The sequence below is a fragment of the Capricornis sumatraensis genome, chromosome 18 (genome assembly GCF_032405125.1).
Source record: "Capricornis sumatraensis isolate serow.1 chromosome 18, serow.2, whole genome shotgun sequence".
Taxonomy (NCBI): Eukaryota; Metazoa; Chordata; class Mammalia; order Artiodactyla; family Bovidae; genus Capricornis; species Capricornis sumatraensis.
In genome coordinates this window covers 65,798,377-65,814,029 of record NC_091086.1, presented here as the reverse complement: position 1 = coordinate 65,814,029, position 15,653 = coordinate 65,798,377, and the positions used below count along the sequence as shown (strand labels likewise).

The 15,653-nt window shown below is 41.1% G+C and overlaps 1 protein-coding gene across 1 annotated transcript in view; it reads right to left on the bottom strand.

Moving 5' to 3' along the window:
* Positions 1–15,653, bottom strand: part of DNAH5 (dynein axonemal heavy chain 5) — a 250,716-nt gene that overhangs the window by 12,038 nt on the left and 223,025 nt on the right. Inside the window, exons 75-78 of the mRNA XM_068990531.1 lie at positions 13,098–13,313; positions 10,373–10,585; positions 6,401–6,553; positions 5,375–5,606 (exon numbers count right to left, since the gene is read on the bottom strand). Coding sequence (XP_068846632.1) covers positions 5,375–5,606; positions 6,401–6,553; positions 10,373–10,585; positions 13,098–13,313 — 814 coding nt within the window. The remainder of the gene's footprint in view (positions 1–5,374; positions 5,607–6,400; positions 6,554–10,372; positions 10,586–13,097; positions 13,314–15,653) is intronic.

Genomic DNA, 15,653 nt, shown 5'->3' with positions numbered 1-15,653 from the left:
CAATTGCACTCATCTCACATGCTAACAAAGTAATGCTCAAAATTCTCCAAGCCAGGCTTCAACAGTACATGAACAGTGAACTTCCAGATGTTCAAGCTGGATTTAGAAAAGATAGAGGAACGAGAGATCAAACTGCCAACATCCACTGGATCACAGAAAAAGCAAGAAGATTCCAGAAAAACATCTACTTCTTTATTGACTATGCCACAGCCTTTGACTGTGTGGATCACAACAAACTGGAAATTTCTTCAAGAGATGGGAATACCAGACCACCTGACCTGCCTCCTGAGAAATCTGTATGCAGGTCAAGAAACAACAGTTGGAACTGGACGTGGAACAACAGACCGGTTCCAAATTGGAAAAGGAGTACATCAATGCTGTATATTGTCACCCTGATCATGTAATTTGTATGCAGAGTACATCATGAGAAACGCTGGGCTGGATGAAGCACAAGCTGGAAACAAGATTGCCAGGAGAAATATCAATAACCTCAGATATGCAGATGACACCACCCATATGGCAGAAAGAAAAGAGGAACTAAAGAGCCTCTTAATGAAAGTGAAAGAGGAGAGTGAAAACGTTGGCTTAAAACTCAACATTCAAAAAACTAAGATCATGGCATCTGGTCCCATCACTTCATGGCAAATAGATGGGGAAACAGTGGAAACAATGAGACTATATTTCTTTTGGGCTCCAAAATCACTGTAGCCATGAAATTAAAAGACACTTGCTCCTTGGAAGAAAGCTATGACCAACCTAAACAGCATATTAAAAAGCAAAGACATCACTTTGCCAACAAAGGTCCATCTAGTCAAAGCTATGGTTTTTTCAGTAGTCATGTATGGATATGAGAGTTGGACTATAAGGAAAGCTGAGAGCCAATGAATTGATGCTTTTATACTGTGGCGTTGGAGAAGATTATTGAGAGTCTCTTGGACTGAAAGGAGATACCAGTCAATCCTGAAGGAAATCAGTCCTGAATATTTATTGGAAGGACTGATGCTGAAGCTGAAACTCCAATCCTTTGGTCACCTGATGCAAAGAACTGACTCATTAGAAAAGACCTTGTTGCTTGGAAAGATTGAAGGCAGGAGGAGAAGGGGATGACAGAGGATGAGACAGTTGGATGGCATCACTGACTTGATGGACATGAGTTTGTGCAAGTTCCTGGAGTTGGTGATGGACAGGGAATCCTGGTGTGTTACAGTCCATGGGGTCACAAAGTGTCAGACATGAGTGATGGACTGAACTGACTGAACAGATGAAAAGAACAATGGAATGTTAATTTCCTATTACTAACAAAACACCTCTCCAACCACAAAGCTATTTGGCAGCAAGTTTCCACCAACTTCTATTGAAACAAAAAAAAAACAATAAAGAACTACAGTTTTCTTTACTTTTTTATTAGCACTTTGGAATTCATAGTCACCTTTTCTGTTGCTTATTTTTATTTCCTCTCTTACCTGCAGCTAATGAGCATCACCGCTGACTAATGCCCAGCAGGGTGAGTATAGTTCTTCCACAAAAATGTGTTCTTAAGTCATAAAGGACTGCCTGTATTATAAAATTATTGCTTTATTACTACCATGCTGAGATGTTCAGTGTCACATGGCGAAGGATTTTTACACATTAGTCACAAGAATTAAAAAAGTAACACCTAACTGAATGTGAGAAAGATTTTTCTTTCACTTTATAAGGGAAATATTTTTGCAACAGTGTTGACTAGATGCAACAAAATTTCTAAAGTATTACTTTTGGCTGAAAGAGCATTTGACTATTAATTCTATAAAATAATCACCACCCTGGGACTTCACACCACAGTAAAGATTAATGAACATGAAGAGGGGCTTCCTTGGTGGCTCAGTGGTAAAGAATCTACCTGCCAAGGCAGGAGACACGGGTTCAACCCCTGATTCAAGAAAATCCCACATGCCTGTGGAGCAATGAAGCCCGTGCATCACAACTATTGAACGCATAGAGCCCAAACTCAGCAACAAGAGAAGCCACCTCAATGAGAAACTTGTCCAGTGCAACTAGAGAGTAGTCCCAGCTCGCTGCAATTAGAGAAAAGCCCGTGTGTCAGTGAAGACCCAGCACAGCCAAAATTAATAAATAAAATTATGCACTGGGATGACCCAGAGAGATGGTACAGGGAGGGAGGTGGGAGGGGGGTTCAGGATTGGGAACTCATGTACACCCGTGGTGGATTCATGTTGATGTATGGCAAAACCGATAGAGTATTGTAAAGTAAAAAAAAGTAAAAAATAAAAAAAAAAATCATGAAGCCACAGGCAGCATGTTTACCCAAACCCAGGCACACACATGGGTCCTTTCAGACATGGCTGGGGCATAAGGAGTGACACCCTGTACCAAGAGGGAGGCTGAGCACCCTCACGTCTCTTCTGATGTTCATGGGCGCCCCTTCCGTTACACACTGTCTTTCTGTTCCTCAAACACGGTGCCTCCATTGCTAGCTCTTGTCTCTGCATGCTTGCCTTTGCTCCATGGATATCAGTTCAATGTTCTCTTCTCAGCAAACTCTTCCCTGAACACCTGAACGCTCTCTCACTCCCTGACACACCCTGTGTGTGTCTTCTTTACAGAAACAAGAGCTATCTGAAATCAATCTATTCATTTACACTCCATCCTCATTATTTGTGGGACTAATGTATCTATTTCCTCTGGTGGCTCAGCTGTAAAGAACCCACCTGCCAATGCAGGAAGCCCAGAATCAATTCCTGGATGGGGAAGATCCCTCGGAGAAGGAAATGGCAACCCACTCCAGTAGTCTTGCCTGGAAAATCCCACAGACAGAAGAGCCTGGCAGACTACAGTCCATGGGGTCGCAAAGAGTCAGACACAACTTAGCGATGAAACAACAACAACAATGTATGTATAGTTTAATGAAGCCCAAATTGCCAATGGCTCCTAGGAGAAATAGAGGGTCAGGTTCCTCAGAGCCCTTGGCCACAGAATTTTCATCAACCGATCAATACATAACCTTGTTTTCTGTGTGTTTCTGTTTAAAGACCAATCAATACATAACCTTGTTTTATGTGTGCTTTTGTTTAAAATCATCTTTTTAATATGCTCTGTTGATTCATTAACACTGAACTCAAGGCCAACAGCACCGTGACTCACGCCTGAACGAAGCTTGTCTAACACATGTGGTTTCTCCATAAGGTTCTTCACAGAAACAGCAGACAGCACTTCCATACTACACTTGAGGGCCATTTTCAACAATGAAAAATAGAAAAATATGAAAAACATAGCACTAAATAGACCACGGAAAGGGCACTTGTTTACAGTCTGAGCTGAAACAAGGAGCAGAGCACAGGCTTGTTCCACCTAAGCTGGAAACACACACGTCAGAAGGGTCAGATTTTTCACGGCTTTGTACATGTCTGTGAAAAGTCAAGAAAGTGCCACAGGCATTAACCTTAGGGTCACAAATAAATTTCAAGAGTGTAGGCGAATTCATACAGAATCCTTGCATAGCAATGACTCTATCTGCCTCTTTTCCAGTTACCCACCCCTCCTTGAGACTGAGCTCTGTGCAAACGGGGGTTCTGCATGGTCTCTCCCCACTGTTGCACCCCCAGCAATAGAGCAGTGTATGTCAGATGGCTGATACCCTGACTGACTCAGTGAGCCAGAGCTCTTTCCCTCTGCCCAGAAAAGTCTGACTCTAATACCCTCTCATTCTCATCCTCCAAAACGCATCTCAAAAGTAGCCTCCACCTCCTACCAGGCTTAGTTATGTTTTCCTTCTAGCATCCCTGAATATCTTAACAGCATCTCTATCATGTGCGTCTGTTAGTCACTCAGTTGTGTCTGACTCTCTGCTATCCCATGGACTGTAGCCAGGCTCCTTTGTCCATGGGATTCTCCAGACAAGAATACTGGAGTGGGCTGCCATTTCCTTCTCTGGGGATCTTCCTAACCAGGGGATGGAACCCAGGTCTCCAGCATTGCAGGCAGATTCTTAACCACTGAGCCACCAGGAATCTCTATCATAACACGCATCAAATTCTATTTAAATTATTTGTTTACTTATCAGTCTCCTTCACTAGGCTGAGGGTCCCTTGTGGGCATGATCTGGTTCATAACTACCTTTATCCCTTGCAGGTAAGGTTGTATCTGGTTTGTACTAGGCATCTAGCAAACATTTGCTTAAAAAACAAATGTTCAAAGCTTACACATATGTTAACAAGTGTGGTATTTATCTAAGGGATAAATATACTAAAAATTATCCTTTAAAGAGAGGTTTTTGTCTCTTCCTTGTTTAAAGAAAAATCTTCACACTTCTATCATAAAATTAGGACTTCCTTGGGATCTACTATCCTGGCCACTTCATGAATTTATGGCTTATAATGATCATCTCACCATATATATCAAATCAACATGTTATACACCTTGGCCAGTCGTTTCAGCCATGTCTGACTCTTTGCAACCCTATGGACTATAACCCACAGGCTGCTCTATCCATGGGATTCTCCAGGCAAGAATACTGGAGTAGGTTGCCATCTTCTCCTCCAAAGATGTTATATACCTTAAATATGTGCAATTTTATCTTAAAAGGAATATAATTTTTTTAAATTAAATGAACAGCATCTCCTCATATTGTGAAATAGTGGTTATCCCTGAAGAGACGTTAGCTGAGTGAAATGCAAAAACCTCTAGAAAACATCAAACCAACAATGGAAAATAGTTCAGGTGTTTTTAGACTTGTCAATCAAAGGATTCTGCTTTGACATGTGTTTCATAAAAGTTGTCACATTCATAGGCTGCAATGCGAACCCACCATTTTACCATAAGCTACTGAATTCAGCCAATGTCCCTGAATTTAATCTGGACTTCACAGCCTGGCTTAAATCTTCAAGCTGAAGGAGTCATGACTTCCCTGAGCCCTGTGCAGTCCCACCTGGAAAGGCTTCTTTCCTACTTTCCACCTCTTGCCCACCTCATCATTCAAGCCCCATCCATTCTTTCAAGCCCCTCCAGGTCCACCTGCTCCCAAGATCCAGCCCCCAACAGTTTCATCCCACTCTTATCTCACCCTCCTTTCTCACCACTTAGTAACTACTCCAAACACTTGCTTCTTATCTCATTAGCTAATGCTCCGTGAGTATCCTTATACATTTTATCTGCTTTATTATATGGGCAAGAACTATCCAGAACCACTGCCTCCCAGCAGCACTCAAGGAAGAGCCCAGAAGTCAGTAAGTACTCGTTAAACACAGGTGTGAATACGAAGCTACTTGATAACAGAGTATAATCCTTATCACATGATAACAAAAATAATGAGATCTTATATTTATAACATCACCCAACCTTATCGTACCAACCGTCCCTGAAGGCACAGACAACTTACCATTATTTTCAGCATAAATCCTTACAACAGGCATTAACTCGAAGAGCACTTTGGGTTTGGACTCGGTAAGTTTCATATTCCTCCTGTCCCAGCCAGCACCTTCAAGATACAAGCCGTAGACATAGACACCCTCCGTCGGAGGGGCAGAAATGTCATCCTTCATCCACTTGGTGACTTCGTTGCAAAGCACCATATTGTCCAGAGCCCAGCCTTTGTTGGCCCGAGTTATTTCCTACTCAGGGAAAGAGCAAAAGAAAAGGATGACACCAGCAACTAGAGGGTTGTCTTAAAGAGCATAATTGTGGTAACAATGTAGCCCCAGATTCAAAAAGGTAGGATAGTATTTAAAGGGTTTTAAAAGATCCTCTTATAAGCAATACCCATGTCCTAATTTAACTATATTTGTACTTCAGTGTCAAATAATTTGATGCTTTCAAATTGTGGTTGTGGAAAAAACTCTTGAGAGTCCCTTGGACTGCAAGGAGATCCAACCAGTCCATCCTAAAGGCGATCAGTCCTGAAGGTTCATTGGAAGGACTGATGTTGAAGCTGAAACTCCAATACTTTGGCCACCTGATGCGAAGAACTAACTCATTTGAAAAGACCCTGATGCTGGGAAAGATTGAAGGTGGGAGGAGAAGGGGACAACAGAGGATGAGATGGTTGGATGGCATCACTGACTCAATGGACATGAGTTTGAGCAGACACCAGGAGATAACGAAGGAAAGTGCAGCCTGGCGTGATTCAGTCCATGGGTTTGCAAAATATCGGAGATGACTTCATGACTGAATAACACTTTTTAAAGAAATATCAAATCAAATCAAATATAAAAATAAATATTTTGAAATTTAAACTAGCAGCTTGAGAATAAGTTGCCAGATTTACGTTCAGGACAAAGTTACCTGCTGGTGCCCAAACCAATCATTCTGCCTTATTATAAACTACATATTTAAAACTATAATGAAAGAAGAAAGCCCTCCAGAGGAAAATTGTAATAACACAACAGGTAAATATCAGTGCTATTACCTGTCGCATTGCAGTTAAAAATCCTTGAGGGTTAAAAAAGCCTGTCATCCAGAAGCAGTGAGGTCGGTCATTGAAAACCCAAGAGGTAAACTGGCAGTTTCTTTCAATAAGTTCAGTAAACCAGAAACCCAAGGTACTTGAAACCCAAGATGCCTGAAATGCAAACATGAAAACATGAATAAACACAGGTTTAATTCTACTGTGTAACTGACTATATACACAGAAAAAAAAACAATGATGAAATATCAATTTCACACTTAAAATTTAGAAGTCCCTAAGGCATAAGGGCATGGGATTTCTTTGGAAGGAATGATGCTAAAGCTGAAGCTCCAGTACTTTGGAAACCTCATGCAAAGTGTTGACTCATTGGAAAAGACTCTGATGCTGGGAGAGATTGGGGGCAGAAGGAGAAGGGGACGACCCAGGATGAGATGGCTGGATGGCATCACAGATTCGATGGATGTGAGTCTGAGTGAACTCCGGGAGATGGTGATGGACAAGGAGGCCTGGCGTTCTGCGATTCATGGGGTCGCAAAGAGTCGGACACAACTTAGCGACTGAACTGAACTGAACTGAAGGCATAAATTTCCGTAGGGTTCTGACATTTAAGATGTCAAATTATTCTTCCTTTTTAATAATATGAAGTATGTTAAAATCAACTAATCATCATGTGAATTCCAGATTAATCCAGCTTGGCATGCTGTTCAAGACATCTGCTGTCAATAAAATCTCCTTCCACATATGAATATAGTTATGATCAATTCTGCCATAAAGCAATTAAAACAATTAATTGAATTAAATTTAATGGGCTTCAACTATTTTTCCTTAGGCTATATTTTCAACAGATACATTATAAAACAGCATTTCTGTTTATGTAAATGTGCTTACGGCCTTAACAGCACTTTATATTCTGTGAATGACAAATGTAGAAGCCTTTCTCCACTTATTTTTTATGGGGCAAACATTTATTTTCTGAAGTTTCTTTCTCTTTGAAGGTATTTTTATATTCTCTGATGAAGGGAATAAAAATGGAAACACAGGTCTCCTTACCACCAATAAATTAATTGCATTCACTGCCTGTAACGTTCTGCCTGAATTCACATGCAGAACTCATGTTATTACAACAGGCATGGAAATGTCATCAACATTATCAGCAGTCACACTAGAAGGTATCTCCAAATCATATTTTATAACATTTCACTGTAACTGCACTATTTTATGTGTGAATAAATGTAGTGATCAACCTGAATAGATAAACCACTTGAATTTCAAATAGCTTGAGGATTGATATGCCTATTTTACAAGAGACACTGAGATTCCCAAAGACTGTTAATAAGTTGAGTAGAAAAAAATGCTGTATAAAAGGATTTTAAGTTCCAGGAAGTGGGACTTCCCTGGAAGTCCAGTGGTTAATCCCTAGTCAAGGAACTAATATCCCACATCCAGTGTGGCATGGCCAAAAAATTTTTTTTAAAGAGATTCTTAGAGTCCCTTGGAGAGCAAGGAGCTCAAACCAGTCAATCCTAAAGGAAATCAACCCTGAATATTCATTGGAAGGACTGATGCTGAAGCTGAAGCTCCAATACTTTAGCCACCTGATGCAAAGAGGTGACTCATGGGAAAAGACCTTGATGCTGGAAAAGATTGTGGGCAGGAGGAGACAGGGATGACAGAGAATGAGATGGTTGGATGGAATCACCAACTCAATGGACATGAGTGTGGGCAAACTCCGGGAAATGGTGAAGGACAGGGAAGCTTGGCATGATGTAGTCCATGGGGTCTCTAAGAGTTAGACCCAACCCAGGGACAGAGGGGCCTAGTGGGCTGCCATCTATGGGGTCGCACAGAGTCAGACATGACTGAAGTGACTTAGCAGCAGCAGCAGTGACCAAACCACAACAAAGTTTAAAATGAGGTAACTCATTCCATCATATCGTTATAGGTGTGTTAACTGAAAGAGATATCTTTATACAACACTTGGTCTGAAGGCACAGGGACCCATTAATGAGGGGGTATCTTCTGGCAAGGATCCCTGTTGCAGAACTGCAGGTGCTGACCAAGCTGGGTAAGCTGGTCTAGTGGGGAATGAGCCCTCCATGGCCAGGGACCAGGTAGGTCACTAGCAATGAGCAGAGTCAATGCATACAGAAAACTCTCTGGCCTAGGCAATGAATTTTTTGCAGGGGAAGAGAGAAAGGGATCTGGTCAAAGCTGATTCTGAGTTTCTAAGCCGTGTGTCTAGAGGGATGGATGGGATGTTGGTTAATCAGATAAGATGAGAAAACCATAGAAAGAGTGCTCCCCAGTTACCATTTACTGCTTTCTGTCCCACTCCCTTGGAATCTGCCAAAGCCCTGGGTGAGGTATCAGAGGCTCAGCACTAAAGGAGTCTCTCCTGAGAGATTAGCAGTTCTAGCCCCATCCTGTCCCACCATCTCATTTACCTGACTGAACTCCAAAAGTTCCACTCACCCCAGGACCCAATCCCATCTCTGTAAGTTGCCCACCATGGATAACCCCCACCCTCCCATCTCCCAAGTCCTCCCACCGCACTCTCAGCACCCTCAGTGCCACGATCGGCCAACTCCTCGACAAGGACACTCAGGTTCTCGTTTTACTTCTCCAAGTAGAAAAACATCTCTTCAAACCACATCTATTTATCATAATACTATTACATGTAGAATGGGTAAGCAACCTGTACAGGGAACTACATTCAGCATCCATGTGGCAAACCATGATGGAAAAGAAATTTTTTAAAAACCCACATCCTGGTGTATATATACATACATACATATTCCATACAAAATGGAATATTACTCAGCCTGGATGGGAGGGGAGTTTGCGGGAGAATGGATACATGTATTTGCATGTCTGAGTCCCTTTGCTGTTCATCTGAAACTACCACAACATTGTCAACTGGCTATTCTCCAATACAAAATCAAAAGCTTCAAAAATGATAATAAAGGAAGAAGAATGAAATAATGCCATTTGTAGCAACACGGTTGGACCTAGAGATTGTCACACTAAATGAAGTAAGTCAGAAAGAGCAAAACAAATACCATATGCTGTCACTTATATGTGTAATCTAAAATATGACCAATGAACATATCTAAGAAAGAGATAAACAGACTCACAGACATAGGGAAAAGAAATTGCGGTTACCAAGGAAGGAGGTGGGGGAGGGAAGGACAGGGAGTTTGAGATTAGCAGATGCAAACTATTGTATATAAAGTGGATAAAGAACAAGGTGCAAATGTGCAGCACAGGGAACCAGACTCAGCATCCTGTGATGGGCCAGAATGGAAAGAACACAAAACGGAACACACATATATAACTGAGCCACCTTGCTGTACAGCAGAAATTAACACAACGTTGTGTTAAACCAACTATATTTACATTAAAAAAAATTTTTTTTAAGCCCACATCTGTCATTTAGCACAATTAATCATATGCAATCAGTAAGAATACTGTTAAATTATTATCTTGTTACCTTGAGAGATATATAGTCACATATTTACAGAAAAAGCAAGAAAGAAGATTTCTCTTTGGAGTGACTTTTGACATATGTGTGTGTGTCTAGGAACATCCCCTTCTATAAACCTAACTTCACAAGCTTTGAAGTCCATGAGTTTGGGTTTAAATTCTGACTCTTGGATTTCTTAGGTGTGTGATCTGGGAAAACATTTAATCTCCCCTAACCTAAGTTCCTCATCTGTAAAATATTGGTAATAAATTGTAAGATTTACATGAAATAGTGCATACAAATTGCCTAGCAGAGAACCTAAGATGTGGGAAACATGCTAAATCGTTTTATTCCCTACCTACAATCTAAAAATACAGGGCTCTAAGAGGATTAGTCCCTAAGCAAAAGAACACTCTTAAGCACATTATCTGTACATGCTTTCACTTGCCAATTACAATTATTCACAACAATAAAGTGATTAGGCAGGATAAGAGCCGACTTAAACATACTTTCTTCCAACGAGCAGGAATCCTGGCATCAAACATGCAATTCAGAGCATCTCGTAGATTTTCGCTCATGATGATGGTGCCATCAATGGCAAGTTTCAGCTCGGTCAGGGTGCTTCGGACCAGGGTGAGTACCCTCTGCATCCTGTCTATCTCCTGTCTGAGGAAAATGTTCATTGGCTGGAATGGCCCCATCATCTGCAGCCTCTCCTTCACCTGCCATGCAGACATTAGCACAGGAAAAATTATTTGACAGCTACTAATGTTCTATATAGGGTTTCCGTAGGGGCTCAGATGGTAAAGAACCTGCCTGCAATGTAGGAGACCTGGGTTTGATCCCTAGGTTGGGAAGATCTCCTGCAGAAGGGAATGGCTACCCACTCCAGTATTCTTGTCTGGAGAATTCCTTAGACAAAGGAGCCTGGTGTCCAGAGGAGCCCAGACGCATACAGTCCATGGGCTTGCAAAGAGTCGAACACTACTGAGCAACTAACACTTTTACTTTTCACTTTCCCTGGTGGCTCAGTGGTAAAAAAATTCACCTCCAAACAAGAGATGCAGGTTTGATCCCTGGGTCAAGAAGATCCCCTGGAGAGGGAAATGGCAACTCTCTCCAGCATTCTTGCCTGCAGAATTACATGGACCGAGAAGCCTGACAGGCTACAGTCCATGGGCTCACAAAGAGTTAGACAGAACTGAGCATACCCACAATGTTATATTATATACATAGTACTCTAGGGCTTCTGAAAGAGCCCTAAATTTTATAATTCCATAAATAATAAGCTTTTTTCTTTTTTTTTACTGTCAGAAAACAGAGAAGAAATAAAAGAAATATCTGTTAGAGGACCAACTGATTTTTCATCCCAGGTGAGAGAAGACAGGCAGCCATTAATTCACAGAAGAATATAAAATCCACGTCCACAAACACACAGTCTTCTAAACAACAATTGCAGTTATTGGAAAACATTCACTCACTGCCAATCTAAGACTTGAAAATACACACACGGACACACACAAGCAGATATGTATGCATATGCAACAATTCTGAAGGCTATCTCAAAAAACTAGATTTCTGGTTTTAAAGCTTTTTATTTTTTCCATCAAAGCATCTATCCATCCACTCACCCATTCATTTCTGTCTTGCAAGTATTTATTCAGAGTCTTTTTTGGATCAGATATCATGCCAGGCTTAATTGTTCTATCTTAAGCAAATTTACCACAAGGAAGGTGACTCTTCTAAACTCCATACATACCACCATGTTTATTTATGAAAGGAAATGGCAACCCACTCCAGTATTCTTGCCTGGAAAATCCCTTGGACAGAGGAGCCTGGCGGGCTACAATCCATGGGGTTGCAAAGAGTCAGACACGACTGTGTGACTACCACTTCACTTAATATATTTTAGGCACTTTCGTTGCTTCATAAATATTTCAGCCACTGCTAGACATGAATGACTGCTTTCCTGATGTTATAATGAAAGGCGTTTATGAAAGCTGGTAACAGTATTGATTTTCTCCAAGCAAGTGATCAGAGTTTCTTCCAGGGGAAATGATTCTCCTGGTGAGAGTTCTTTGAGTTCAGTCTATAGTGAAAAACTTGCAGCCAAAATGGCCTGTTTCATGGAAAACAATAGGATGCTAAAGAAACAAAATGCAGAATTCCTTCTGAAAACCAGGTGGAAAGGACAATATATAAAGAAACTTTGTGGTCCTATGACAGAAATGTCACAAGGTTAGTCCAAGTAATCTCTTAAGACTACAAGGAAAGTAAGCCACTTACTTTTGCTTTTAGCAAAGATTTAAACATGTTTTCAGGGTAAATCATTCCATAATACATGCTAAAATGTCAAAAAATTAACCTTCATAACTGTCAGTTTCGCTTAGAAGTTACTTGATATTAAAAGGACAAATTGGGGGGACTTCCCTGGTGGTCCAGTGGCTAAGACTCCACCCTTCCAATGCAGGGGGCCCAGGTCAGGGAACTAGCTCTCACATCTTGCACGCCACACCTAAGACCCAGCACAGTTAAATAAAATACATTAATTAAAAAAATATATAAATCAATTTTCAAAACCCATGCGACAAAGAAGCTGTAGAGTTAATGATATAACTATAGACTTCCTGAAATTAAGAAGGCCTGAATTATTTTTGTAAAATAATCAATGCTTTACTCTAAGAATACATCATTTTCCTTTCAACAAATGCCAGTGTGAAGTACCTCCAGGAGACATTATAGAAAAATAATCCTAACCCATCGGTACACACTTAAAATTTAACTATGAAGATTAACTCTCTCATCAGGTTTATTATTTATATTTTGAAATGATTACATCAATAGGTTCAAATACTTCTTTTACTGCTTCTTCAAAAAGTGAAGTTTTTCAATAATTTCTTTCACTTCAGAAAAATTATTTTTGCCCTCCTGCCTTCTTCCTCAGGCTTCCCAGGTAGCACAGTGGTAAAGAATCCCCCTGCCAAAGCAGGAGATGCAAAGACGTGGGCTCCGTTCCTGGGTCAAAAAGATGCCCTGGAGAAGGAAATAGCAACCAACTCCAGTATTCTTTCCTGGAAAATTCCCACTGACAGAGGAGCCTGGCAGGCTACAGTCCATGGGGTCGCAGAGTCAGACACAACTGAGTGACTTAGCATAGCACTATTTCCTCACCGCCCCCGCAACCAACCAACCACGCACATCCACAGCTATTTTGTCAGGATGCCATGAACTCACTTCAAAAGGACCATAGTCCAGGGGCAGCTTCTCCAGCATGTCATCAGCCAGCCGGGCCACCACGGCCTCCCGGGTCTCATCCCCTCCGCCAGAGCTGTCTTTGGGCTGGATGCCCAGGATGGTGTCCAGCACGTCCTTGGCCAGCTTGCTCTGGTAGGTGATGTCGGCATTGGGGTGCAGCCCAAACACCTCGGGACTGTCGTAGGTGGGCAAGCTCTGAACGACAAATACCCCCCCAGTGAGCAGAGACTGCTGACACAAGCACCAGTTAAATTACACGTCTTAGCAAACAAACATGATTTTATTAGGATAAGCATTTACATGATATGTCTTACTTGTGGCAGGCTACCATCTCAATAATTTCTCTAGGAAAGAATCAAAAGTGGGACTTGCCTGGCAGTCCAGTACTTAAGAACCTTCCTTCCAATGCAGGGGACATGGGCTCAATCCCTGGTCAGAGAACTGAGATCTAAGTCCATGAGCCACAACTACTAAGCCCGTGGGCTACAACTCCTGAGACCAGGCACTGCAACAGAAGATTCTGAATGCTGCCACAAAGATCTCACATGCCAGAGCTAAGACCCAGTGTGGCCAAATAAATAAATATATTTTGAAAAATAGAATCAAAAGTTGCCCTGAAAAGAAAGTTAACATAACAAGCCCATAGTTCTTTAATGTCTGCACTTTAAGCAAACTGATTCAGAGACACTATCTTATTTTATAATACATTTATAAAATAGAAAGGGAGCTATGGAATGGTATTTTGTTTCTCGAAGGTCCCGTCTAATTCAAACCAATTGTTTAAATAAATGGTGTATAACTAACTGTTACTAAAAATGACAGTTTTAGCAATTATGGCCAGATAAAACCAGAGGTGGGAAATGTACTCTCCCAAGGAGGAGAGAGACTAGGAAAAGTGAGAAATATTAAAAGTTAGAAAAACATACAGCAAGACCCAGTAAGAAGCAGAAAAGTAAAAGCTGCTCAGTCGCATCTGACTATACAGTCCATGGAATTCTCCAGGCCAGAATACTGCAGTGGGTATCCATTCCTTCTCCAGGGGATCTTTCCAACCCAAGGATCGAACCCAGGTCTACCCCCATTGCAGGCGGATTCTTTACCAGCTGAGCCATCAGGGAACCCCAAGAATATTGGAGTGGCTAGCCTATCCCTTTTCCGGGGGATCTTCCCAACCCAGGAATCTAACCAGGGTCTCCTGCATTACAGGCAGAGTCTTTATCAGCTGAGCTACCTGGGAAGCCCTTAAGAAGCAGAACTAGCAGATAAATACTACCACAGCTACTTGAACAAAAGAAAATTTACCTACAATTTGACATATACTTCTATGTGAGAATTGTATACTTAACTTTATTCATGTTTTCCTTCCCTTCTAGTCCATTTTTTTCCCTTCTAGTCCATTATTTTATTCCTTTTTACTTAATGCCCTCTTATGAGCGAACTCAAATTCTTATACAATGAGATGTGTATAAATAAATCCATGTGCAGGCATATCTAAATTTATACCTTCGTAAACACTTCTCCTCTTCAGTGCAAATGATTTAAGGACACATATAATACAGTTAAGACAAATATATTTGTAGATTTGAATTAATAAAAGTGTAGGGCTGGTGATATATGGTAAACTCATTACATGTATATATCACAGAACCTCTAAATATATTGATAAATTTAGCTCTTTGGGGCTGTTTTGCTTTAGTTGGTTCACCCTGAGATAAATCTGAGAGGCAAAAGAGATCACTAAATAATGATCTAATGAATTCCAGATTCAGAGACAGAAAATGTAGTTATTTGGAAGCACAAATCAAGTTTTTCCCCCCGATTTCCTGGCAAAATGTTATTCCTTCTTGGAGCAAGACTTTATAAAGTTGGAAGTGATTTTCCCGCCAAGGATATTTGGCAGTCTGGAGACATTTAAGGTTGTTACAATGGGGTAGGAAGTGAAACTGACATCTAGTGGGTAGAGAACAAAGGTGATGTTAGCCGTTCTACACAGGACTGTCCCCCGCCCCTGCAAAATGCATTCAGTTCCAAATGTCAATGGTGCCAAAGCTGAGAAACTCAGTCTTAAAGAAACCTCTTATACAGAGTGTGTTTCTGAGAATACTCATATGCTGTCCATTAGGTCAGGATTAAGAAACAGATTCATGGAATAAGGCAAATGCTTTGAAACACAAAACAAGATTGAGTATAGGGCACTGAGTATAATGCCCTACACAAAAGGGCATTTGTGTAGGTTCCCTGGATCTAAATCTGCCCAATCTGTCATCTCTCATAGAATACTCCTCACTGGGGCATTAAAAGAGAAGGAAAGTGGGACTTCCCTGGAGGTCCAGTGGTTAAGACTCCGTGATTCCACTGCAGGGGGCATGAGTTCTTGTTGTCCCTGGTCAGGGAACTAAGAGTCCACGTGTACAAAAAGAAAGAGAGAGAAAAGGGGAGCAGAGAACTGATACAAAACATACACTCAGAACAAATAAACAGCTTAGTCACTAAATGAATATAAAACATATGAAGATAACATCTCTGGGGCTTGGA